Source organism: Talpa occidentalis, unplaced genomic scaffold (genome assembly GCF_014898055.3).
Source record: "Talpa occidentalis isolate TD23 unplaced genomic scaffold, MPIMG_talOcc4v2.1 talOcc4.15, whole genome shotgun sequence".
Lineage (NCBI taxonomy): Eukaryota > Metazoa > Chordata > Mammalia > Eulipotyphla > Talpidae > Talpa > Talpa occidentalis.
In genome coordinates this window covers 63,013,311-63,040,840 of record NW_023601543.1, presented here as the reverse complement: position 1 = coordinate 63,040,840, position 27,530 = coordinate 63,013,311, and the positions used below count along the sequence as shown (strand labels likewise).

General features: G+C 35.6%; 1 protein-coding gene across 4 annotated transcripts in view; it reads left to right on the top strand.

Annotated features, from left to right (window-relative positions):
• Window positions 1-27,530, top strand: part of USP9X (ubiquitin specific peptidase 9 X-linked) — a 128,273-nt gene that overhangs the window by 55,584 nt on the left and 45,159 nt on the right. For 3 of the 4 annotated variants that reach the window (XM_037512513.2, XM_037512512.2, XM_054695769.1), the window contains 11 exons: window positions 1,379-1,483; window positions 4,990-5,196; window positions 7,275-7,411; window positions 9,483-9,631; window positions 17,001-17,088; window positions 20,224-20,566; window positions 22,283-22,378; window positions 22,878-23,089; window positions 23,861-24,101; window positions 24,729-24,878; window positions 25,709-25,829. In XM_037512513.2, the coding sequence (XP_037368410.1) occupies window positions 1,379-1,483; window positions 4,990-5,196; window positions 7,275-7,411; window positions 9,483-9,631; window positions 17,001-17,088; window positions 20,224-20,566; window positions 22,283-22,378; window positions 22,878-23,089; window positions 23,861-24,101; window positions 24,729-24,878; window positions 25,709-25,829 (1,849 nt within the window). The remainder of the gene's footprint in view (window positions 1-1,378; window positions 1,484-4,989; window positions 5,197-7,274; window positions 7,412-9,482; window positions 9,632-17,000; window positions 17,089-20,223; window positions 20,567-22,282; window positions 22,379-22,877; window positions 23,090-23,860; window positions 24,102-24,728; window positions 24,879-25,708; window positions 25,830-27,530) is intronic. The other variant, XM_037512515.2, reaches the window with a different exon arrangement.

Below are 27,530 nucleotides of genomic sequence, written 5' to 3'. Positions count from 1 at the left end.
CCATTGTGTGTATTAACACATCTTAATCCACTGCTCTGTTGATGCGCATTGAGGTTGTTTCCATAACTTGGCTGTTAATAGTGCTGTATCAAACACAAGCTTGCGTATATCCTTTTGAATTAGTGATTTAGTGTTCTTCAGGTAGATAACTAGAAGTGGAGTTGCTGTATTATATAGTAGATCTATTTTTACTGATTTTTGAGAAACCTCCATACAGTTTTCCATAGGGGCTGTTCCAGTCTACTTTCCCACCAGCTGTGTACGTGCGTTGTTTTTCTCCACACCCTCACCAACATTTGTTTCTGGGTTTTTTTTTTGGGCGGATGGGGGTCGTTCAATTTTTCATGTGAGCCATTCTCACTGGAGTGAGAAGTCGATGGTATCTCTTTCTGGTTTTAATTTGCATTTCCCTGAGTTGGTAATTTTAAATAAGAAGTATACTGTAAAGTAATAAGGTGTCTACTGAAAGAGTTAAATACCTATAATGTTTTCTTTATAAAATTAATAAAGAAATCCCCAGTGTAAGGAGGTTCATGTGATTATAAATAATGAGATTATGTATAAGGGCCTGTAATAATCCGAAGGATTTATAGCTTTTCAGAAGATAAAAGTAAGTTTTTTCATTTCAGAGCTATAACCTATAATGATTCCTTTGATTTATCTTAATGACAAGTTCATACTCATGGATCATATGGGAAGTATTGTTGAGTTCTAGAATATGTAGTGCTTTTTTTTGTGTGTGTGTGTCTAAAAACCAAGAAAGGGTTCAGTTTTTGCATTTGAGTGCGTACAGTTCTGATTTTTGAAAAACAAATCCATTAGTGCGCCTTAATTTTTCTCCTATTTGCAATGTTAAAATGGATACGTAAAATTCAAAAAACTGTAATAGTCTTTTTTTTTTTAAGATTTATTTTTATTTATTTATACAAGCACTGGGTATTGTCAGAAGCGCAGGAGGGTGAGAGAATTCACCAGAGCCAGAGCGGGGAGCAGAGCAGGCAGAAGGACCGAAGCACAGTGCTGAGGGGAGCAGCGGGTGGCAGGAGGGGTCTGGGTGCCATGTGGGACCCTCCTCCGGTGGCCGGGGAGCAGCCTGGGATAAAACCGGTGCTGTGGAGGCTGCTGGCAGCCTCGCAACCCAGCTCTCAACCGCTCTGCCACCTGGGAGGCCCAACTGTAATAAAGTGTCTTACATGAATTCCTAAAGTGGTCATTAACCATGTATATCAAGTTTAGTTGTCAACTTTTACGTGATACTTGAAAAGCACTTAAAAGATGGAGAAGAGAATATTTCATTATTGTCATCAGGCAGTATTCAGTAGTTATCTGCTGTTCAAATTCCAGGATGCTATGATGTTTTTGTTTGGTTTTTCAACAGGCAGGGAAACATGAAGCCATTGTGAAGAATGTACATGACCTACTGGCAAAGTTGGCGTGGGATTTTTCTCCTGAACAACTTGATCATCTTTTTGATTGCTTTAAGGTAATAGATTCCAGTAAAGTATTTCTATTTCATTTTAAATGGCATTAATTCATTACATGTTAGTTCCTCTTAGCCAGTAATACTTAATAGAAATTATTAAACATTGTTTTTGTTTGAAGGAATTTGCCATTGTTTTCTTTTCCAATAAGAACTTGATGTCCATTTTTAGAATAACCCTCATAAAGGGATTTTTTTCCCCCCAAAATTCATGTTGTTACTCTTCGAGTTTCTTATACCTAGCTGTTTTATTTTTATTACAGATTCAAGTAAACTGTAGGGACACAGCTAAGATGAGTAAGACTCCAATTAAAACTAAGGGTCCATAGCAAGGGAATGCCAATACCTTGGTATCCTGGGGGGTGGTATGCACAGGCAAAATGGAAATATCCATAAGGTAACCCGTGAGCCCCTACAATCATCTGCATAGGTGCCATTATTATTTTTTAGACACAGGGATCTCTCTCCAGTTGCTAGCATAAGGTTTATAAAAGCTAAATAATGGGTAAATTTGTATATAAAGGACATAAAACCATATGGCATTGCTTACAAGGTAGCATTCTGTTAAATGGCATTACATCATGAAGGTAATCTTACTGGAAAAAAAAAAAGCAAAACAATGTGCTGCCTAGTAGTGGAAACATAAGTTACTACAACCACTTTGAAAAACAGTTCGGTATTTCTAGAAAATGGTAAGATTCTCATGCCTCATCAGTTTTACTTCTGAATATATTTTGCAAAGAAACTCATGCATGTGTATACCAGGAAACATTTTCAACAGTATTAGCACAATTATTAGTAATAGAAAAAGTGCTATATGGATTGCATTAGTATAATCTTCAGAAATAGGCCCAACTATTTTCTGAAGTGCTGCTCACCATGTGTTATTTTCAACTGAATAGTCCAGACAGGTATTTTCATTATGTACTGTAGTAATGGTATGTATTTGGACCTTTCTTCATGTGTATATCACAACATTCAAAATTTTAAAATACTAATTACTTCTACCCTAAAATTCGTGTGAATTTTGCGCACATTAAAGTTGTATGTACATCACTGCTTTACAGAAAATTTCAATTGAGAGGAACAAAGCTTTGAGTGACTTTTATGTTTTGTTTTTTATTTTATACATAAAAACTTTTTTTTCCTTTTGTCTATTGAAGTACATCAAAAGCAGTTGAGGAAATAATAGTTTGTTATCATGGGGACTCTAAAGTTATTTGCCATTACTTTATAATCTGGAGATGACTTCTTAAATGCTGTTGCGGGACCAATGATGGGAGAAAGCAAGCGAGGCCATTTGTTGTCCTCTTCTAAGGATGGTCAAAATACAATAGTCTATAAAAATCCATTATCTAACCATCCTTTGTTCTTCTTTGTCTTAGTTGATGGGTTTTGAGCACTTGTCACTTGGTTACAAGCACTATATTTGAAAGTGTTGATAAATCTAGCAATTCTTAGGGAGTGTATTCTAACTGTCTACCAAAGGTGATTCAAAGGAAACATGAAATCCAGGTCAATTTGGTGTTTTTTTATATAGACTACAATCAAATGATTGCAACTTTATTAAACTTTTTTTAATGTTACTTGCTTCATCTGATTTTAAATGTTTGAGTCTTTATTCTTCAAAGTGGTTATACCAATTTACAGTCCCATCAAGAGTTACACATCCTTGCCATCACTTGCTTTTGTTAGAATTCTGGATTTTTGACAATCAGTGTGTGTAAAATGGGACCCATTGTGGTATTGGTTTTTATTTCTTTGATCACTAATGAGGTTTAATGTCTTTTCATATTAATCAGTTCAAGGGTTGCAGATTCTCGTCGTTTGTGGTTGTCCTTTTACTTTGGTGGCTTTGGATGAACTTTTTTTTTTTTTAAAGATACTGTACACGCTGTAAAGAAGTAGTTACATGTGCATATAAAGTAAATTTAAAACTATTGAAGAGAGATCAAATACTAAAATGTTAAAGAAAAAAAACCAATAAAAACCTTGCAAGAAAATGTAGGTGATCACTGCATGTGCAGTCTAGGGCAGATATTCTTAGTTGACTTCCCCCTTTCATATGTACAGTTAACCCTTGCACAACATAAGTTTGAACTATGTGAGTGCACTTATGTAGATTTCCACATTCGGGGATTCAGGCAATTTGATATGTATATGGAACCAGAATATGAATTACACTCAGATTTTTGACTATATGGGATCAGTACATCTAACCTCCAAGTTAGTCAAGGAAAAACTCTTAATTATTATAGTAAATATCCCTTAAAATATGAATATGAAAAAAAATTCACAGCCTCATTATGAGACCTTAGAGTTACAGTTCCTTATTTTCCTTCAAATAGTGTTAAAAATTCCAATTATTTCAGATTATGTTATTTTTGAAGTTTGACGAAATCAGAACCACACTTCACAATTTGTTGCATGTATCTTTTATATCTCATTGAATCTATAATTTTTCCCCTTTTTCTGTCCTTAGAATTTGTTGGAGAAGCTGGATTCATTATTGCTTTGGTATATAGATCAATAGTATAATTGAGGCTTGGTCTTTTTTTTTTTTTTCCCCCCACCTCCTTCCTTAGAATGCATCATGTGTGCTAATGTATGCCCTTCTCTTGGGAGGCAAATAATGCCTGGTTGTCTCTTACTATGATCTTAGCCAGATGTTTTTAATTACATTATAATCTGCAATATCTTTCCAGTCTTATATCCTTAGCCATTTCCGTATTCCTTTCATAATTTCCAAGGAGGAATTAGAAATACGCACTCCTGTTGTCTTCCAAGACACCCCATGTTCATCACATAATAAATGTTTGTAGATCGTCATTCTTTAATCATTCTTACATTGCTTGCTATTAGGTTCATTTTACCATTTCCATTTTAGAGTTTTTAGATGAGTAGTCTGTTTTCTAAATTAAAATAGCATTCTATCATTTCTGTATAAGTTAGAAATTATTCCTAGTTGCTAACAGACTTTGTTATAGTTTTGTTTTCAAATTATATAATACCCAGTGCTCTATAAGTGTGTTTTGTTGTTGTTCATTCTGGAAATCTTTGTTCAGTTGTCCTTCCCATCTTTTAATACAAATTTAAAATTACAAATAGACTAAATCTAAGGCGGTTGTTCTTAGCCACTTGGGGGTTGGGGGTTATAGTGCCAATATTTGGAGACATTTTACACTGTCAAAGCAGGGGAGAGGAGTTGCTATTGGCTTCTATTGGGTAAGAGAAGAAATTCAAACGAATTTTCCAGCCCAGAATGTCAGTACTGAGGTTTAAAAATCCTGATCTGTGGTATTAATTGTAAAGAGAGGTGTATGTCTATTTTTTTTTTTTAATTCTGGAGTTTATTTGCTCTATAAATAATGTTTTCTTTCTTGGATATCACTTGAATAATTTTGTGCTATGTTGTTTCTGATGAATGTAGTTAAATTCAATGACACTTAGTTTGAGCAATGACAACTAAATGGATGTTGTTTTCATGCTATTTAAAATGCTTTTTCTAGGCTAGCTGGACAAATGCAAGTAAAAAGCAACGTGAAAAGCTACTTGAGCTGATACGTCGTCTTGCAGAAGATGATAAAGATGGCGTGATGGCACACAAAGTGTTGAACCTCCTGTGGAATCTAGCCCACAGTGATGATGTGCCTGTAGACATCATGGACCTGGCACTCAGTGCCCACATAAAAATACTTGATTATAGTTGCTCCCAGGTAAGGGCTTACTGGTGCTCATGTTTTCTTGACCCTTTGTTTCACTGAAGCTGACTTAATTACAAGGTGGTTTCAGGTTATTCTGACACTTAATTTTTAAGAGATTTTCAAGAATTGACTTTATTAATATGTCTGCTTAGCTCTCTAAGTGAAAGTTTTGTGTATCTGCAAAGCATTTCAGTCTTTGTGAAAGACAATATTTTTTTTTTTTTAAAGATTTATTTATTTGTTTGTTTATTTATTTATTTATACAAGCACTGGGTACAGTCAGAAGCGCGGGAGGGTGAGAGGATTCACCAGAGCGGGGAGCAGAGCAGGCAGAAGGACCGAAGGACACTGCTGAGGGGAGCAGCGGGCGGCAGGAGAGGTCTGCGCGCCATGTGGGACCCTCCTCTGGTAGCCGGGGAGCAGCCGGGGATCGAACTGGCGCCGCAGAGCCTGGGGCAGCTTCGCAACCCAGCGCTCAACCGCTGCGCCACCGGGGAGGCCCTGTGAAAGACAATATTAAAAAAATAGATTATATACTGGTAAAACTAGCAAATGCATGGCAGTATAAGACCAGTTTCACATACTTCATGAAATAATATAGCCATTAGGGCATTAGAGGTGAGAAATTAGATAGGGTTTTGTTTCCTCATAGAGAAGTTAACAAAAATTAATAGAATTTACTACACAGTAAAACATTGGGTGCCTTCACTATGCCTGAATCACACAACTTCCCTGTATTCTAATTTTTGTAGCACAAGTTTCTTTTAACATATGGGGAAATGAATATCATTATGTAATTGCCTACTAGTTAAAACTATTTCCTACCCATAAACTGAAACTTAGGTAACAACTGAAAAAAAATAAGATCAAATAGGTTTATCTGATTCAGGTGTTAACTCAGTTTTTGACTATAATTGTGACAGTTCTGTAAATTCATTCACTTTATCAAATAGTTTTAAGAACTTTAAAATTATTCCATTGAAAGGAGACACAGAATCATTTGAATTTAAAAATTCATTAGGTACAAAAACCTGCATTTCTGATTACTATTGATTTTAGGGGAAAGGGGCTTAGTAAAAAATACAGAAGAAAAATACCATATTTGAAATGCTGTTGAGTTTGTAACATTCTTAATTTTTAACTGCTTCTGTCTGTTACTATCCCTTTCTTTGTGTAAGTGTTTCACTTTTTTGAGTTTTGGTAGTAATTGTGAAATAAAAACATAAAGCAGAGTTTTTATTTTTTATTTTTTTGCATTTTCTTTTATTTTTATTTTTAATTTTCTTACATCGTTGTTTATTTTTGTACAGTATTGGATTTCTCCCCAATGTAGTCCCTGTAAATCCCTCACCACCACATCACTTGTGAATGATCACCATGGTCCCTTGCACTCTTTCCACCCCTATTTTGATCCCTTTTCTTCCTCCTCCTCTGTCTTAAGCCTCAGATTTCTAGTTGCCTACAACTTTTGTCTTTTTTTTTAAAAAATCCTTTCTTTGGTTTCCTTATATTCCTTCTATAGGTGATATATCTGATATTTTTCTTTTTCCTTCTTATGTCACTAAGCATAATCCCTTCTAGCTCCATCCATGTTGCTGTGAATGGCATGAGTTCATCTTTTTTAATTGCAGAGTAGTAGTATTCCTTTTTGTATATATACACCACATCTTCTTGATCCAGTCATCTGTTTTTGTGCATTTAGATTATTTCCATATCTTTCCTATTGTAAATAGTGCTGTAATGAATATATGAGTGCAGGTTTCCTTTTGAATTAATGTTTTTGTGTCCTTTGGGTAGATTCTAGGAGTGGAATTGCTGGGTCATATACGGTAGATCTATTTTTAATAATTTGATGGTCCTCCACACAACTTTCCTTCCATAGTGGTTGGACCAATTTGCATTCCCACCAGCAATGTAAGAGGGATCTTATCACTTTTTTTTTTAAAAATTAAACTCTTTACTGCAGTTACACATAATGTTTGTAATGCTTATCTTACAACAAAAGCTCTATTTTGTAATTTTGAAAACAGTTGACGGTAGAATTCTCCTGAGTATTGACCTATATAAAACATTGACGTTGTTTGTTTAAGGACCGTGATACACAAAAGATCCAGTGGATAGATCGCTTTATAGAAGAACTTCGCACAAATGACAAATGGGTAATTCCTGCTCTGAAACAAATTAGAGAAATTTGTAGTTTGTTTGGTGAAGCACCTCAAAATTTGAGGTAAGGCTTTTCACAGAAAACTTCAGTATTTATTCATGTATTTTGTTAAGAAGAAATAACATATCAGTTGGTAAAAACAAATTACAAAATAAGAAAATATGGAGTGAAAGGATATAAGAAAGGGTTTAATTTGAAACAAAAGGTTCCTTTGTCATATCCACCTCCTTGATATTATTGATGAGGAAGCAAATCAGAAAATAGGTATCACCTATTAAGAAATAGGTATCACCACCAAGTTGGTAATACTGCCTTTAGATTTCTTGATTTACACTTGTCTATTATTTCCAGTGAATATGCCAGCCAATTTCATGGCATATATTGTATTTATTAATTTTAGGCTTCCTTACATTTTATGTTTCCTAGTTTATTTCCATCTTTGCCCAATATCTACCTTTTATCCCTATTATATATTTTTTATAGAACTTACTGTTTCCTTAATTAGTTTGTTTTGAAATAGTTAATGTTTTCCTGCCTTTGAAGTCATACTACATTTTGTTTTCAAAGGAAAATAGACTTATTGTCTGGTTAATTTTTAAATTTTGTTTTTAAGATTATACTGATAATGTTCAGATGGTAGTAGATGACAAGATACAGTTTTAAAATTTTTTCTGATTTTAGGTAAATAACTATCTTTATATTATCCTACACACCAAATTCTAGTTACTGGAATAATTTGTCCTTGTGTTTTCTGACTATAAGAGTTGGAACTGATAATCTATAAAGGAAGAATATTGTGGACAGAATGAGTGCTGACTGTAGTTTAAAGAATAATCACGATGGAATCAGGATTCCTAAATGTGATGAACCTTTTTCCTATAGATTCTCTTACTAGAGAAATATATGTGTGTGTGTGTGTGTGTGTGTGTGTGTGTGTGTGTGTGTGTGTTAAATCCAATGATCGCCAAGATTTTTGAAGTTTAAATTATTATGATTATGGGTAAGACAAAGTAGAAATGGCCTTGTATATTTTCATTATTGACAAACTTTGTCTCTTTCACTTCAAAATCTAGAAAAATAATACGAAATTCAAAAAGCTATAGAAGTTAATGGTGAAGTAAAATACAGCTTGTTAACAGTAAAATTTTTTGAGGGGACATATTAATTGTTTGGCTCACTGTACATTTAATGCCTTTTGGCCTTTCTCAAATGAATTCTGTTGTCTGTTGCAGAAAAACAAAAGTTTACATATTCTCCCAAGTGATAGTGGTTTCATCTCTATTAGAATAGTAATGGCTACTATAGTTTATAGGTTTTAACAAAGGTGACAAAGTAGGTTGAAAAGGAACTGAACTTGTCTTTCTGGTGATACCCATGGGCAAAGTTGGCTACAGACTTAGTGTTCCAGAGTATACCTTGAATGGCTACTAAATATTTTATTTGCTTATTTTTTTTTTAAATTATAATTACAGATTAATATGTGGTGCTTATCTTGAAAGGAATGTTTCTCTTAAAATTCTGGAAATGATCATGTAAACCTTAGTACTTTGGTAGTGCTAAAATATAATAGTAGAAATCGGTCACTTAAGGAGACTCGCATGGTGTGAAATTGTAGAATAATAGTGCATACGTTTTATGTAAAATAATAAAAATGGAATTAATGTCTTCCATAGTGGTTCTCCCCTTATCTATGGTGGTGGGGTTGGTTATGATCCCTAGTAAATGCCTGAAACTGCTGATAGTACCTGAGGCCTTTATACACTGTTTTTTTTCCTATACATATATTTGATAAAGTTTAATTCATAAATCATGCACACTAAAAGATTAACAACACCAAATAATAATACAGAACATTTGTAACAATATACTGTAATAAAAATTAATGTGACTTGTCTCTCAAAGTATCTTGTATGTTGATTGTGAAAAGTGAGTGGGGGACTACTATTATTTTTTGAGGTATTGATGATTATCTTTGAACTTGCTTGATACTGTCATTAAAGGAAGTAAATATCCAGAAGTTGAATTCTATTAAGAAGAAAACAGTTAAAGATTTTTAAGTTAGTAGCTATGAATTTAGATTGTTATGAACGCTTTTGATTATTGCAGAGTTTAATTTCCTAATTATATTGTTAAGTTCTTCTCGTTTCAGTCAAACTCAGCGAAGTCCCCATGTATTTTACCGCCATGATTTAATCAATCAACTTCAGCACAATCATGCCCTAGTTACTTTGGTAGCAGAAAACCTTGCAACATATATGGAAAGCATGAGACTGTATGCTAGAGGTATGTATCCTAAGCTAGCAAAATTATGAGAAATAAGAGCAACTTTTCTTCCTAGCATTTTTTTAAATTTTATATTAATTTCCTTAGATATAACAGCATTTGTATTTTAAAAGTTGCAAGATAATGGGTTTTGTAAATTGTGTTCCTTTATGGACTTCAGATTTATTCTCAACTCTATTGCACCCAAAACTCCAGGCCAGCATTTCAAGGAAGGCTCTTAGTGCTTGCCTTCCCCACTCTCCTTGTTATATTGATTTCTTTTTCTTTCTGCCTGGGAACTCTGCCTACCTGTTCTACAGTTGATTGTTACTTTTTTGGGTATGTACTTGACTCATTTTCAATCTTTGTTGCCTTGTCACCATCACCTTTATCTTTTCAAGATAATTTTTTTGTCTGTTGATAATGTAGTTATAACAACTACATTCTAGTTTTATAATCTAAGTCCATGTTTCATTAAGTGCTTCAGACTTTATGGATTGAAAAATCACAAGACTAGAGATGGGAAGCTGAGTCCAGATGTTTATATTGGTTTTCAAAGTACAAAATCATTTAAACATATTAAAGTTTCCTGTGGCTTCAACAGCCAGTTTTTAAGTGCCTGTATCTGTGGTGCTCTACTAATGCTCTTTTGACCTCTGACAGTTGTGTCTGAGCATATGTTAAAGTACAGATGGGTTCGTAGTATAAAACTGCTGTCTTTTGCCAAATTCATAATCCCTCCACATCCCAAAAGCCACCTTGTAGGCTCAAGTTTGTTCCTATAGCTACAGACTAAAAATTTTAGACTGTATTACTAAGTGTTAAAGATAGAATTGAACTTAATGGTTTTTGAATATACTCCTCGTTTAGCATGGTAGAGTCCCATAGTATGTATTGAAATTGAAGCTATTTCTAATACTCACTAAGATAAGGATTAGACTTTTGGAATTGTTGAATAAAGTTTCATGTTTCTAAAAATCACTAGATTTTTGCTGAACACACTTATAGACATACTTGAACAGTCAAGCAGTTCTTCAGATATCCCTACAGTTTATTGACTTTTAGCTATTCCACTTACCATACCCTCTGGGCTAGCTTCTCCTACTTAAGCTGTAGATAGTAGAACTAGATAAACACCAGTCAATTAATAGGCACCCAGCATTGATCTTGCATCATTCAGCCCCAAGTTCCTTCTAATTAACAGGGTGGGCAAACAGGGCAATATAAGTATTTGGCCATGTCTTTATGTTCTATACCAAATACAACCAAAATCTGAGAGAGACACACTAGAGATTTAGGTTCAGTTTAACATAACTCAGATTCTTTGTTATGAACTCATATTACTATTACAAAGCCATCACAGATAGCCAGTTCAGGCTTTCCTCCCAAAATGGAGCCCTGTAAATCATATGTGCTTCATTGCCTATGCTTATTTTCTTAACCTGTATTTGGTATTTGATTTATTTCACTGTCATAGGCTAGAACCCTGCTATCTGAGCAGTCGGGAAATTGTGCCTATGTAGCTCCAGTTCCGTAGTGTTTGCTTCTGTTTCATTGTAGTCAAATTCTACATGAGTTACTGCCTTATCTCAATTTCATGGTCACAAGAAATATTTTAGCCTTTAATTTCCCCTCACTGCTTTGTATCTCAACAAAGTAAAGGTGTGAATCTGCGTAGATTGCCTAGATTCAAACACGTTAGTTATGTGACCTTGGGCAAGTTACTTATGGTAGTATAATGCCCAACACATTGTATGCTTGTGATTATTTATTACTATTGATACGTTCCCTTGCATTCATTGACACTGTACTTTTGGTTCCTCCTAACTTTGATACCTTTTCTTTCTCTATTACAGTTCTTTTCTAATTAATACTCATCAGTCGCAGATACTTAAATATAATGGGAAAGTAATTTTTTAAAGCTAAATTCTATTAGTATAAATTTTACATAGCATTATCAAACTTCTGGTAATATAAACTACTGATTTTTAAAAATATCCACTTCTGAAATAAATTTTTTTTGCCTATGTGTAATAAGTATTTACATGGAAACCATTAGGTATAAAACATATTCAGCAGGGCCTCCCTTGGTGGCGCAGCTGTTGAGCGCTGGGCTGCAGGCTGCCCACAGCCTCTGCAGCGCCGGTTCATTCCCTGGCCGCCGGCGAGGGTCCCACCCCCAAAAAAAAAAAAAAAAAATCAGAATAATGTCAGGCTTCCACAGCTACTGATGTTCTCGATTTCTGACAAGTATTTAACAAATATTATTTGTCCTGCCCATCATTATCTCCACTAGCATCTTCAGCTTTGGGAAAACATTTCCTCAATACTGTGGTAAGGTCATTCCACCTCCTGTGTTAACACTATTTAGATAAAGTCATGAACTTGCTAAAATTTTATCCAGCATTTACTCAGTTGTTCTTAACTAGTAGTGCCTTCAGGCACAGATGCTTACAAAATCATTCATTTTACGTTTTTAAGTACAAACAACAGAGTTTAAGGCTTTCCTGTTTTCATTCAAGTTTTAGCTCATTAGTAGTGAGTATAGTCATTGACTTTGAACACTTAGTGAAAGTTTTGATTACTATTTTCCCTGGTTTCTAGATAAAATTGGATGACCTGTGTTCATTGTAGACCACATTTTTGCATTGTTCTCTAAAGAGTAACATTTCAAATTAGTCTCATGTCCAGAACAAGTAGATGTTAGGAGCTTTTTTTTCCCCAAAAAATTTCTTCTGGAGTGTCATTCACCAACAGTGCTCCATTAGGATATAGATCTGGCCTAGACTTCCTCAGTATCTATGGTGTAATGGCTGTTTTCAAACCTGGCACAGGAAAGTGCAAGATGATCCTTGAAGATCTTATTCAAGAAAGTGCTCAAAGAATCACTTTCACATGTCAGAAAGACACAGAAAGTTGTATTTCACTGGCCAAAAGTCAGTCAAAATAAATAATGAAAATAAGCCTATTAAATAAAGTGCAAGCTCTTTAAGTATACACTGAAAGAAAGGAAAATACTAAGTAAAACATGTAGAACTCTCTTTACGCAATAAACAAAGAGATGAAGGTTTTAACTTCTGTGATGGTTGGGAATAAGATGTATAGGAGAACTTTTCTGTTACAAAACAATCAACCATTTAAGTGGAGAAAATTACTTAGAAAAATAATCACTTCCAGTGTCTGGGAATTGTCTTAAGGGGTTACCACCAAAGGGAAATATTTATGCAAGGAAATCTATTAAACAGTGGATAGAACAGCAAGAGCATATGAGCTGCAACCTGTTCCCTCTCCTCACTGCTTGTGGTATAAGACTATAGTTCCTCCACTCCAGGAGTGATTGGAAATAGACCATTCATGCTACTTACTCCCTGGCTGAATGTGGGACAAAAACTCCTTGAACTGAAGGTAGCCTCCAGGCCATATACACATCCTATGGAACCTACTGGCATATCTTCCCCAGTCTTGTATTGCAGAAGCTCTTTTCCAGCCAGTCTTGCTTAAGAAGACCAAGGCCCCCTTATCCTATTTATCCTGCCTACTTCTCATATGGCAGAAGCTTTACTGCAGGCATGGCCGACTGAGAATACTGGTTCCCTGATTATCCCCATCCCAGCTTGCTCATAGGGTGAAGTTTATGTTGAGTGGCAATCTGAGAAAATCAAGAGTATCACTCTTCACCAGCACCATTTGAGCAAGGGGTATCAGTCTCAAGAACCTCCCTGGTGTGCTAATTCTAGTTCCTGAACAGAGAGGCAAGGGAAGAGGCAAACTGATTTAAAAAAAAAGATCGGCAGTTAGGCTTAAAGCAACTGATTATATTTGGAACTGGAGCATGCCATTCCTATCTTATCAAAACTGTTGGTTGGCTGTAGCTCCATGTAGTCGTCAACAAGTGAAACAACAGAGCAAACATGTTTAAAATCTAGAAAAGACAAACCCTCCTGGGATGACAACAGTGCATTAAGCTGCACCCATGCAGAAGCACTTAGAGCGAGATGTGCGACAAATTGAAAACATTCCTGGGAATACACTAAAACCCATCAACAAAAGCTAAAAACTTCACTGGCACAGGGCTTGAAAGCCAACTTCTGGTGCAACACTGGATGAACAATAGGCTACTCTGACCCAAGGGCAATTCCAAGGTAGCCAGTCTTAAAAATTGCATGAATATCTGGTAGTCTAGAAGACAGTATGCATGTCCAAGTCTGCGTCCTCTCTGGAGTGATTGGATCTTGAGAGCTTGTTTGGAGGTTCTAGCAGGGGAGCGCAGCTACTCGTATACCCTCGACTGAAGACCGGTCCGTCTCTATTCGGGGAAGGCCGTCCTCTTCGACCGAGCATGCAGCTTCGGGAGGGACGCACATAGAGCGGTACGGGAGGAAGGGGACATCCGCCTAGCCAGCCAGATCAGCCGAATCAACCCTGGCGATCAATGGGGTGACAGATGTCGCAGCCAGATCGCCCTCACATCCACTCTCTGGAGTGATTGGAAAGAGAAAGGGAAAAATCTAGCCACAGGGCTAAAGCACAAACCTTTGGAACATTGTCCTTGACACAACCCATACGTAGCTATGCTAAAAGATAGAACCACTGCATTTGACAGTAAATCAATAGAGATTATACATTCTGAAAAAGAATAAAGGATGGAGAAAAATGAGCAAAATCGTAGGCAAATACGGGACCCGCAGCTAGTATTTAATGATGAGAGACTTGTTGTTTTCCTGCTAGAATCAGGAATGAGACCTGATAATCACTCATACTTGATATCCTACTGGAAAGTCTATCAAGGGCAACTAAGCAAGAAAAGGAAATAAAAGCCACACAAATCGGCAAAGGAATAAAACTACTCCATCACAGATAATACCATCTCTTATACAGAATGCCATGATGTCTCCAGTAAAATCTTTTAAAACTAAAAGTAACAATGAGTCAAGCTAGATTACAGGAATTTATAGTACAAAAAAATAATTTGTATTGCACATTAGCAGCGAACACATTGGAAATGAGGATTTTTCCATTTACAATAGCATTAAAAAGATAAAAACACCTCAGAATAACTTTAACAAAAATACAATGATAATACACTGAAAATTGTTGAAGTTAAGGATTTAAATCAGTGGAAAGAACCCATGTTCTTGGAAGAGAAGACTTAATACTGTTAAGATGGCGTTCGCAAGTTGAACACAGAGTTGCCAGTCTTTTTAAAATTCCTTTTTTTAAAATAGAAATTGACATGGTGATCCTGAAAATCATGGAAAGGCAAGAGACCTTACTAGCCAAAACAATCTTCATTAAAAAACAAGGTTGACTCACTCATAGTTACTGATTTCCAAACATTGTACAAAATAACACTAAATCAGGCAGTGTATAGTACACACATAAGGATAGATTTATGTATCAGTGCATTATAATTACAGTGCAGAAATAAGCCGCCCTTTATCATTGATTTTTATAAGGGTGCCAAGACTATTGAATGGAGAAGAAATATTCTTTCATAAATATTGCTGGATATCCACATCTAAAAGAATGTACTTAGATCCCCCGCCTCACAACGTTCATAAAGATTAAGAATGTACTTTAGATCCCCCGCCTCACAACATTCATAAGGATTAACTTAGAGTGGGGCCTCCCCGGCGGCTCAGTAGTTGAGCACTGGGTTGTGAAACTGCCCGCAGCCTCGGCAGCACCGGTTCGATCCCTGGCCACTGGGTGAGGGTCCCACGTGGCGCGCAGACCTCTCCTGCCGTGCCCGCTGCTCCCCTCAGCAGTGTACTTCATCAGTCTGCCTGTTCTGATCTCTGCTCTGGCTCTGGTGAATTCTCTCACCCTCCCCCGCTTCTGACTGTACTCAGTGCTTGTATAAATAAATAAATCTTAAAAAAAAAAAGATTAACTTAGAGTGAATCATGAATGTAAAGATATAAGTAACATTCTTAAAAGAAGCATAAATATACAATGTCTTGGGTTAAGCAAAGCACAATTGTTGGGAACAAAAAAAGTTGTATAAGACTAAATCAAAATTAAAAATTGAACTGCTGCAAACGATACCATCAAGAAAGTAAAAGAGCAGCCTTTTATCGGGAGAAAATACCTGCAAGTCATGTATCTGCTAAGGGACCTGTCCCCAAAAAATATAAAGAACTCTTGGAACTCAACAATGTAACAAGCCATTAAGAAATAGAGGATCTGAATAGACATTTTCCCCAAAGATATACACATGGCTAATAGGTACATGAAAAGATTATCAATGGCATTGGTGTTACCAGGGAAATGGAAAGCAAGACTACACTGAGATAATACTTCACATTTACTAGGAGGACAAAAAAATACTTCACATTTACTAGGATGACAGTTCACACAACAGTTATCCAACCCAAAATGTCAATAGTGTGCTATTGAGAAACTGAGTTAGATAATTGTATTGTGTTTAATTTTATAACTTTCGTTAATATAAGTGTCCTTGTTATTTGGAAATATTCATTGAAGTATTTAGGGGTAGAGGAACTTGTCTCCAACTATGAAATAGAAAAAACATATGTGTGGCAACTAATGAAGAAAATGGGCTAAAGTGTAAACAACTGGTGAAGATGAGTAAAAGTTATAAAATGATCCATATATTATTTTTGAAGCTTGTCCTAAATTTGAAAAATGTTTAAATTTCCCCTAAGAACCTGTCAAGTAAATAAAGCTGTTCACAAACTCCTTATTAAAAATAGACAGCTGAAGGGCCTCCCCTGGTGGCGCAGCAGTTGAGCGCTGGGTTGTGAGGCTGCCCTCAGCCTCTGCAGTGCCAGTTCGATCCCCAGCCACTGGTGAGGGTCCCACCAAAGAATGATATTACATAAATTTATCTGGAAAAATATTTTTAAATGGAATTTCAAAGAAACCAACTCCCCCCCACCCCCAAAGGAATCCAACTTAAGCTGGGCCTACCAGAATGACATCTTGTGTTATTCTTAACATCCTAGGTAGAAATTAGTAATACAATTTATTTTTTATAGCAAAGTGTTTTTGTTCTCCATGAAGATAGTTTTTAGTATAACAGCAGAAAGTTGAAAATATTTTGGTGATGTACCTTCACAGACCACTCAGGTTAGTCTTAAGCTGTAGTCACATATTACAACATTGAGTATGAAGACTAGGCAAAGGTGTTGCGATGAAAAGTTACTTTGATACCACATTTAGTGGACCATTTTCTTTTTGTTATATAAAAGGAAAAGTTTATTTTTGTGCAGAAATTAAGGATTGCATAGGCCTAGAAAGCAATAATTAGTAGGTGTGGGTTGATTTTCAGTGATAAGGAATTGACTTTTTAATGAATTCCTTTGGCTAAAGTGAACAGTGATATGGGTATCCATGTGTATAATGCATGATTTTTCTTAATTTGCAGACCATGAAGACTATGACCCGCAAACTGTGAGGCTGGGAAGTAGATACAGTCATGTTCAAGAAGTCCAAGAACGGCTTAACTTCCTTAGGTTTGTTTTTAACAATTAGTGTTGCTCTGTTTCAGACACAGTTAATATGGTGTATAGCTAGGTCATTGTTAGGTGAAATTTTCCCTTTGTCATTTTTTATTTTTCTACATGGAAATCATTAATTGCAAAAGTTACAGGACATTTCCCTATGTGCTCACTATTAAATATTGTTTGACTACTGGCTGAGTTACCATTTTTGTTATTTGAAGAGAACACATTTTAAGCTCTTTATATAGATTTCTGTTCTTCGTATTTGTTTATACTGCAAAGAGGTTTGCTTTTAAAGAACAAATTTTCATGTTTTTGACACAACCAGCTAGAGAACCATGCTGACCCTCATGATACCGTAAACACAAGGAAAATGGGAGCAAAGGGCTGTTGGACCAGGACTTTGAAAGACTGCTTAGAGTCCTCTGGGATGCTGTTTTCTAGCAGTGACTGAGAGGATCATATGAAGTCCTGTGTTAGCAGTCTGATAGGATGATCAGGAAAAGAAGTCTATTCTCTTAAAAGCTAATAGTAGTCCAAAGCTGATTTTCTCTATGATATTTAGTGTTTAATGATTTTATACACATACAGATTTGAAATTGATGAGTGGTCTCTCGTGAATTTAGAGACCACATCATGTAGCCTCCCTGGTGGCGCAAGGGGTTAAGCACCGCATTGTGAGGCAATCCGCAGCCTCTGCAGCACGAGTTCTGGCCAGGGAGAAACCCATATGGTGAGACAGACCCCTTCTGTCTCACCTGCTGGTCGCCTGTACCCCAGCTCTTGTATGCATAAATAAATTAAAAAAAAAAAAAAAACAACCCACATCATGTAGTGAAAGAGCATGTTGACATCATAAGTGTACTTAGAGAAATAACCAGGTTGTTAGCGCTTAAGAAAATCTGTTGCATTTATTTTTTTTAATATAGTGAGGGGGTTTATTTACATGGTTTTGATGTCAGAAGGAACTAGCCATCAGATTTCAAGAAATTTGCCATTTGTTTAAAGTGAACTGTTTTGTGTATGTGTTTTATTTTTCAAACACCTGGATTAAAGGCCTGCTTCCTCAGTGCCAGAGTGAGCAATTGTTATTATGTCTATGCCTTAAATTTCCTAGTACAGAAAAAGTAATTATGAGCACTTTTGCTTTATTAAAGCCTTTTCTAGTCCCTGCTCTTATTCGTATATAGTGACAAACAGCAAATCATTTGAGAAAAGGGAACTTAACTTTATCCAGTGTTTATGTGGCCTGTGTTACGCACTTTAATCCTCAGCAGAGGCAGGTGTTAATCACATTTGATTAAAAAAATAGTTTTAAGGTAGCTTGTTGAAGTCACACATCCAAGTAAGTAGTAATGTTGCACTACTGTGATGTATCTGACTTAAAAGTCTGTGCTCTTTCTATTAGACCCAAGTGATTTTATTCAAACTTAACCTTGGAGCCTTAGAGCTTTTGAGGTGCTTCCTCCAAGGTTTCTAAAAAAGTAGAAAGTTTTATCTCTCTCTCCTTTCTTTCTACCTCCTCCCAACAACTGGAGCAACTCTGCTTTTATTTTATACATTGTGCTTCCAACTGGAATTTTTACTAGCATGCTCTCTACTGTTGTCTTTTAAAAAAGAAAAACTTTGAAAACAACTTCTTTTTGTCACGTTGAACCTCAGTTTCATATCTATAAATTAAAGGACAGAGTTAGTTGTAGGACTAGTTGTTAGAGGCCCTTAAGCTCAGCAATCTTATGAAATTATCAAAGACCCTAGAATTGAGATCCCAAGATGTTTTGAAATGTAGATGGAACCTACCTGACATTAAATACTTGTTCCTTACTCTGTCAACAGGAATGGAGCCAACATTTTGCTCACTGAAAATTAGGTGATATAATCAAATGAGGTGTTCTCTTTGTCTACCATTCATAGCTGTGTTAGACGGGAAGATTGAATGAATGCTCAGAGAAATAGAAAGGTAGCTGAAGGAAGAGACTGTAGTTCTAACAGAATTCACCTTTCTTATTTTAATGACCACCCATCACAAAACTAAAACGCCACCAGAGAACATCACTCAATAATTGCAAAACATCCTGTTTAATGTGAACAGTTACTAATGATATTAGGTCATCAGAAAGTATTAAAAATTTAAGCATTTTTAACTCTTTTTTTTTTTTTTTTTAAAGATTTATTTATTTATTTATACAAGCACTGGGTACATTCAGAAGTGCGGGAGGGTGAGAGAATTCACCAGCGCCAGAGCAGGGAGCAGAGCAGGCAGAAGGACTGAAGTACACTGCTGAGGGGAGCAGTGTGCGGCAGGAGAGGTCTGCGGGCCATGTGGGACCCTCCTCCGGTGGCCGGGGAGCAGCCGGGGATCGAACTGGCGCTGCCGAGGCTGTGGGCAGCTTTGCAACCCAGCGCTCAACCGCTGCGCCACCAGGGAGGCCCAAGCATTTTTAACTCTTAAAAATGATTTGGTTATCTGAAAGTCACTTAGTGTAATACCTCATTCTCTAGTGGCATCATATAGACAGAATGCTGAATCTTGTATTCTTTTTTTATAAAAGATTTGTTCATTTATGCATAGAAGAACTGGGGTTTAGGCCAGAGGTGTGAAAGTGAGAGGATTCACCAGAGAAACAGTGGGGAGCAGAGCAGGCATATCTACTGAAATATACTGCTGAGGCGAGGAGTGGGCGAGACAGGAGAAGTCTGCTGCAGCTTAGGTATTTTAGCTCCCGTTGGGGGATTGAACTCGGGTCACAGTGGTGATAGTTTGATAGCACTGACACTTAACCCATACACCACCAGGTAGGCCCAAATCTTTTATGGTAAACTCGATCTATTAAACATACTTTCAGAATGGCCTGTTTAAGTTAGGGAACAAATATTTTTATTCAGTTTGAGTCCAGTCACCTAGCAGATTTTCCAACACTTTGTAAGTTCCTGATAACTGCTTGCTGAATGAGTGAATGAATGAGGAATACCTGTATTTTTTAATACCAGGTGAAAGCTTAAAAGTAATTTCTTTTGAAAGCCTTAACAACTTTTGCCTGTAGTTAAAATATAATTGTCATAAATGAATCATATAATCATATACTGCTCTATTGCCCTTCAAGATAAAACTTACATCTAATTGCTAATTTTTTATGTTTTCCCAAGATTTTTACTGAAGGATGGTCAACTTTGGCTATGTGCTCCTCAGGCAAAACAAATCTGGAAATGTTTAGCAGAGAATGCAGTTTACCTTTGTGATCGTGAAGCCTGTTTTAAGTGGTATTCCAAATTAATGGGGGATGAACCAGACTTGGATCCTGATATTAATAAGGACTTCTTTGAAAGTAATGTTCTTCAGCTTGATCCTTCCCTATTAACTGAAAATGGAATGAAATGTTTTGAGCGATTCTTCAAAGCTGTGAATTGTCGAGAAGGAAAATTAGTAGCAAAAAGGAGGGCATATATGATGGATGATTTGGAGTTAATAGGATTAGACTACCTTTGGAGGGTAAGTGAAAAGTAGGAATTTTGTAAACATATCCTCTGATATAGTTCTTGAAATAGGTTAAGGAGCTGTAATTTTGCATTTAAATTATATGTAAATTAATTTTGCATTAGCAGCATATGTATGCTGCTCTGATGCTTGTCCCAGGAGGTAATGAGTGATAGTTCATCTTTATCCATTATGTCATTTGTCATTGGGTTTTTTGCATCTCTCCCTTCCCTACTCCTTCTGCCACTAGCATTCCATTGTTCTTTTCTCTTGACTCAGACTCTGTCCCCAGTATGTTTAGAAGTGCACTAATGATACAGATTTTTTCATGCCCACCCCACCACAATGGAAGAATTGTTCTCCCCTTTTACTGTTCAATGTAGATGCATTTCTTCCCCTTTCAGTGTTAATTTTAGGTTATTATACACTTAATACTAAAATAGACAACAGAAAAGAAGACTATTTTAGAAGGGCTTATAAATGTATACTTTATTGGCACTGTTTAACTCAAGAAATTTTTAAATACCCAAGGAATAAAGTATTACCTCCAGGACTACTATCTCTACTTTTAGAAAGAGAGAATGCATGCGTGTGTGCATGTGTGTGTGTGTGTATGTGTATATATAGAGAGAATTGACATTAGTTTCAGGTATAGAACTTAGTGACTTGATAAATACATGTTGTGAATTGATCACAATAAATCTAACATCCATCATCACACAGTTGCAGAGTTTTTTTTTCTTGTGATGAGAACTTGTAAGATGTATTCTTAGCAACTTTGAAATATACAATGCACTGTTTTCACTGTAGTCACCATACTGTACATGATGTCTCCATGACTTAGTTATAACTACAAGTCTGTATCTTTGAACCACTTCACCATTATCACTCACCCTCCATGACCCTACCTCTGATAACCACCAATCTGTTCTCCATATCTATGATATCAGTTATTTAAGATTCCACATACAGAGAATTCATAAGGTATTTGTCTTTTCTTTGCCTTAATTCACTTAGCATAATGCCCTCAAGGACAATTTATATTGTTTTTATACTAATATTACTGTCTTTAGAAATCTGACCTGATTTTAGTAGTTTATACTTTCATGGGTATAAAATATTTCTATGCAAGATTTGGGTACACTTTTAAAAAGCAGAAAGCCTTTTCAAAAATCAATTTACATAGTACTTCAAAATGTAACACTTGTTTTTTTCTGCTCATTCACTTGTGCTCCATCCTCCCCCCGCCTATTAACAGGGATCAGCCCTAAAACATTTCTTCAGAGTCCCTTAGAGTTCTGCACATAACTTGAAAACCAGTAACACAAATGAATGGATGTTGAAGCTTTATGGAAATGGGCTCGGGTGTATAACCATTTACGCTAATCTGTATCTTATATAATCTTTATTCGCTTTTCACTGATTTGAATTGCCTGTTACTGTTTCTCAATTTGTGATTAACAAGTTGTTGAATGGGCAGGGTTAAAATACTTGTCTCAATGCATATTTTATTGTTAGTAAAATGTGTCTTCCATTTGTAAATCCCCCTATTCAGAGAGTTGAATTTTGCTTTTATTATTTTTTGTGTTGTCTCACATAATTTATTTGATTACCAAAATACCCTTAAATCTGAATACTATATTTAAAATAGCTGAGCATATGGTTTGGATTTAAATGCCAAACTGAAAATATTTTTTGAAAGGTATTGACACTTGAATCTTTTGAACCTAGGTCGTGATTCAGAGTAATGATGATATTGCCAGCAGAGCTATAGATCTCCTTAAAGAGATATATACAAACCTTGGTCCGAGGCTCCAAGTCAATCAGGTGAGGATTGATATTCATTAAAATGTCTACAAATTAGAATTCTGATTGAACAACTACTGTTTATAAGATGTTTTTCTATAGAGTTAACTAAGAATTGTTTTAATTCATAAAAAAGATCTAAAATGTTTACTCATATTTCTCTCATACAGAAAATTCTCTAAATGAATCTTGTCTTGATAATTATCTTGAAGTGATTGGGGTTGTTTTGAGGATAATTATGGCAAGAGATTTCTGAGGAATTTCTTTTGATTGTACCACCTAATGTTGAAAGTTCATTTTCTGAATATATAGTTTCTACTTGTTGAATTGCATAACTAGCTTCCTATGACAAAATACAGTGTGTTTTATTATCAGTGTGGACTCTTTAGGAATCTCGTTAGATATGATAGCTACCTTTATATTGGTTGTTGCTATCTTTCTTTGGATTATTGTTTGTATATATAAAATTTTAACTTTCCAAAGCAACCTGAACTGTTTTTATTGGGCCCTTTTTTGTTAGGTGGTGATCCATGAAGACTTCATTCAGTCTTGCTTTGATCGTTTGAAAGCCTCCTATGACACGTTGTGTGTTTTGGATGGTGACAAAGACAGTATTAATTGTGCAAGACAGGAAGCTGTTCGAATGGTTCGAGTATTAACTGTTTTAAGGGAATATATAAATGAATGTGACAGCGATTATCATGAGGAAAGAACTATTCTGCCTATGTCAAGGTTTGTGTATAACTTATCCACCAGTGCCACTTCTAAATTACTTGATATCCTTTAGCTTCTTGGTTTTTAAGTTATGATGTACACAAGAGTGAGGAAAGTTGTCATTTTTGAAAATGTATGTGTCTTGCCCATTGGAAACATTATTTGAGTCTTAAAGAATCTTTTTTTAATAGCAGATCTTTTTTTCCCAGTTTTGTTTCCTATTTTTGGTAGGACATTCTCTTTTACTAAATGTAGGGTTTTTTTTTCTTTTTTAAATATTTCTGGAAATGAGTACCATCAATATTTTTAACTTCTCTTAAACAGGAAACTATAGAAAGTTATTCTTGAATATGACTTAATATTTTGTGTCAGACCTGTAAGAAGATAATATACCAAATGTAAATATTTGGGGGGGAATAAATTTTGGTATTAAGAGTTTTGGGGAAAAAATGTACATCTTAGTATTTTTGTTGATAACTCAAACTTCCTAATACTCTCAAGTTTATCTTCTAATGATCTTTGTGAGTTTGGGCTTTTACACCATAAAAATAGTTGTGTTCCTCATTTCTTACAACTAGACACATCATTTTTTGTGACCCTAGGTACAAGAGTAACAACAATGAAATATGATTATTTTGTTTTGAAGATTACTTAAGATGTTTAAAGTTAAACAATAAGTTATTTTCAAGATCCTAAAAATAATAAGTATCCTAAACTTGCTTAATTTTCTTTGCAACAGATATGAAACATTGCTCAATAGGATGTTTTAACTCTTTTCTTTCCCTCCAGAGCTTTTCGTGGTAAACACCTCTCTTTTATAGTTCGATTTCCAAACCAGGGCAGACAGGTTGATGATTTGGATGTATGGTCTCATACAAATGATACAATTGGCTCTGTACGACGATGTATCCTAAATCGTATTAAAGCCAATGTAGCCCATACAAAAATTGAGCTTTTTGTGGGCGGTGAACTGATAGATCCTGCAGACGACAGAAAGTTGATTGGACAATTAAACTTAAAAGATAAGTCGGTAAGTATCTATAATTACTATGTTGTTGAAGAAGATCAAAACTAGAACTTTTCAGTAGTCAGCATTTCATTCCATAAGTGTTAATTGAGCATCTTTTATGTGTAAGGCTCTATATTAAGTGTTTGGATTATAACATTAATAAGACAGGCATCGGGCCTCCCTGGTGGCGCAGCGGTTGAGCTCTGGGTTGCGGGCCTGTCCGCAGCCTCTCATCGCCGGTTCAATCCCCAGCGGCCGGGCGAGGGTCCTGCATGGCGCGCAGACCTCTCCTGCCTCGCCCACTGCTCCCCTCAGCAGTATACTTCGTCAGTCTGCCTGTTCTGTTCCCCGCTCTGACTCTGGTGAATTCTCTCACTCAACCTCCCGCGCTTCTGACTGTACCCAGTGCTTGTTTGTATAAAGAAAGAAATAAATCTTTAAAAAAAAAAAAAAAAAAAAAAAGACAGGCATCATGGTACCTACAAGATAGTAAAGAATTTCTGAAAATGAAACTAAGTAGTTATGACTTAGACATGACTTTTTAAATTGTTTCTGAAAGTATAGCATATAGATTTTTTATTTGGCAATATATTAGTGTTTTGTGTAATTTTCCTTAAGTTTGATAATAACGTATTCTACCATTTTCAGCTAATTACAGCCAAACTTACACAAATAAGTTCCAATATGCCTTCAAGTCCTGATAGCTCTTCTGATTCCTCAACTGGATCTCCTGGAAACCATGGTAATCATTACAGTGATGGTCCCAACCCAGAAGTGGAAAGCTGTTTGCCTGGGGTGGTGAGTAAATAGTTTTTGACCTATTGTATTCAAGGCATGGTAGGTTCTTTGAGGAAAAAAAGTACTAAATAGAATAGTACATTTTTTTCCTTGCGGAACATTATCAAATAATCAAATTAGAGGCAAAATATAAAATGGCTACATAGTAAATCATTAACTTCATAATAAATTGAAAGGCGATTGTAACTTGGTTGACATTTAAAACATTTCCCTGTAGATTTTAGGTTTATACAGAAATGGTCTATTTATTATACATTATAATTACAATGAATATGTAAATTTAGAAAGATAGAACAGTATTTTGTATTTGTACCACAAAAATGAATCCTTTCTGCAGAACTGTTTTTCTAGGAAAGAATCTGTAGTCTAGCTCAGATTGTTAGTAACATGTCTTGTATCTAAGGAGAACAGTGACTTCTCCCTTTATTAACCTCTCCTTCCACACCTCCCCAGAAGAATTTTAATGTCTGCGATAATAGTAGCTTCTCCAGTGTCAGAATTATTTGGTTCCCTATAGAAATTGAATTAATAACTTACCTGTTAGTGCGCATGGCAGACTTTTGTATGTACAGAGTCCAATTTGTGTGTATGATGAAAAAGTTTAGCAAAATGGCAAAAGAGTTGTAACACCGAATTAGTCGAGGTGGCTTGGATGTTGTATTTCGTTTTCATCATGAAGAATTTATAAAGGTGAGAAGACAGGGAAGGCAGAGGATTTCATAAAGTAAAAATGACATAAATAAAAGTATGGAGATTAAATTTATCTAGGGACTTTTCCTTTGGGGGAAGTATATTTTACAGGTTAATATTTTGTGTATTTTGTATTCTAGATAATGTCACTGCATCCCAGATACATCTCTTTCCTTTGGCAAGTTGCAGACTTAGGTAGCAGCCTGAATATGCCACCTCTTAGAGATGGAGCAAGAGTACTTATGAAACTTATGCCACCAGGTAAGAATTAAAAAATGACGACAACAGTAATAATAGTATTGATAAAATATGTGTTGGACAATAGCAGAGTATATTAGGAAATTTTTTTTAGGTGGAATATGGTTTATAGTATAAACTACAATAGGTTTTGGCAAACTACAGCCCAAAGGACAAATCCACCCACTGCCTGTTTTTGTAAAGACTGAGAAATAATGATTAGTTTAAAATTTTTAAATGACTGATAAAGCCAAGGAATAATATTTCGCAGCTCATGAAAATCATATAAAATTTATGTTTTAGTGTCTAAAGCAAAGTTTTATTGACATACAGTCATGCTCATTTATATACATACTGTCTATGGCTGTTTATGTGTTAAACCAACAGAGCTCAACAGTTGTAGCAGACACCATTTGGCTCCCAAAACCTTGCATTTTTTTATTTCTTAGAAACAACTTTTTTTTTTTTAATTGAACTTACTAATTTTCTTACATTGTTGTTCATTTTTGTACAATATTTGATTTCTCCTCTGTGGTGTACTCCCCATAAAACTCCTACCACCACATCACCTGTGAACCATCACCATAGTCCCTGTGCTCTTCCCTCTTTTTTGACCCTTCTCCCTCCCCCACCGTATGCCTCAGATCTATAGATTGCCTGCAAGTTTTTTCTTTTGTGCAGTTTCCCTATATTCCTCCTGTAAGTGAAACTAGCCGATATTTTTCTTTTTCCTTCTGACTTACTTCACTGAGCATAATCCCTTCTAGTTATAACCATATTGCTGGGAATGGCATGAGTTTATCTTTTCTGATTGCTGAATTGTATTCCAGAGTGTGTGTGTGTCCATGTGTATGTACATACCACATCTTGATCCTGTCAAATCATTATTTTGGGGCATTTAAGTCATTTCTATATATTGGCTGTTGGATTGGATTGTCAGGAAAGTCATGACATTCTTTCTATGGTTTTCAAGCAAAAATGCATCATGGCTTTTCCGACAACCCAATAAATAGTGCTGCAATGAACATGGGGGAGTGCAGGTTTCCTTTCAAACTCAAGTTTTTGTGTCCTTTGGGTTGATCCCTAGGAATAGTCACTGGGTCATATGGTATGTCCATTTTTAGTAATTTGAGGAGCCACCACACAGTTTTCTATAGTGGTTGGACCAGTTTGCATTCCCACCAGCAGTGGAAACAACCACTTTTAATTTGTAGCTTTTATTCTTGTGTATTTCTATACTTTTAGGTATGTAAATAATACACAATTGTTTCTTTGTCATTTTAGTCATTATTGTTGGTAGATATCTAGTGGTTTTTTTCTATTATGTAGATGAAAATTTGAGTTTAATCCCACATCCCCCCAAATTTTGCTTAAATTCATATTAAGAATTTATATTTTCAAGAGTGTATCAAGCATAGTTAGATGGATTACTGACATCCTTTTCCCTGGACTTAATAATGTCTCCAATTTCTTGTTTTTTTCTATACAACTTATCTCTCATTCTTCATACATATCCTTTAATTCTCAAAGTAATTTCCCCTTTTAATGTTCAGCTTCACTGTTGTCCTGGAACTTTTCTACTTCTCCTCTCATCTGGTTCTTTGTGTACTACGTAGTTACTGCTTGGGAGTTTTTGTTTTTTGTTAAAGATTTATTTATGCATACAAGAGCTGGGGTACAGGTCAGAGGTGCGAGGGGGTGGGGGTGTGAGAGGATTCACCAGAG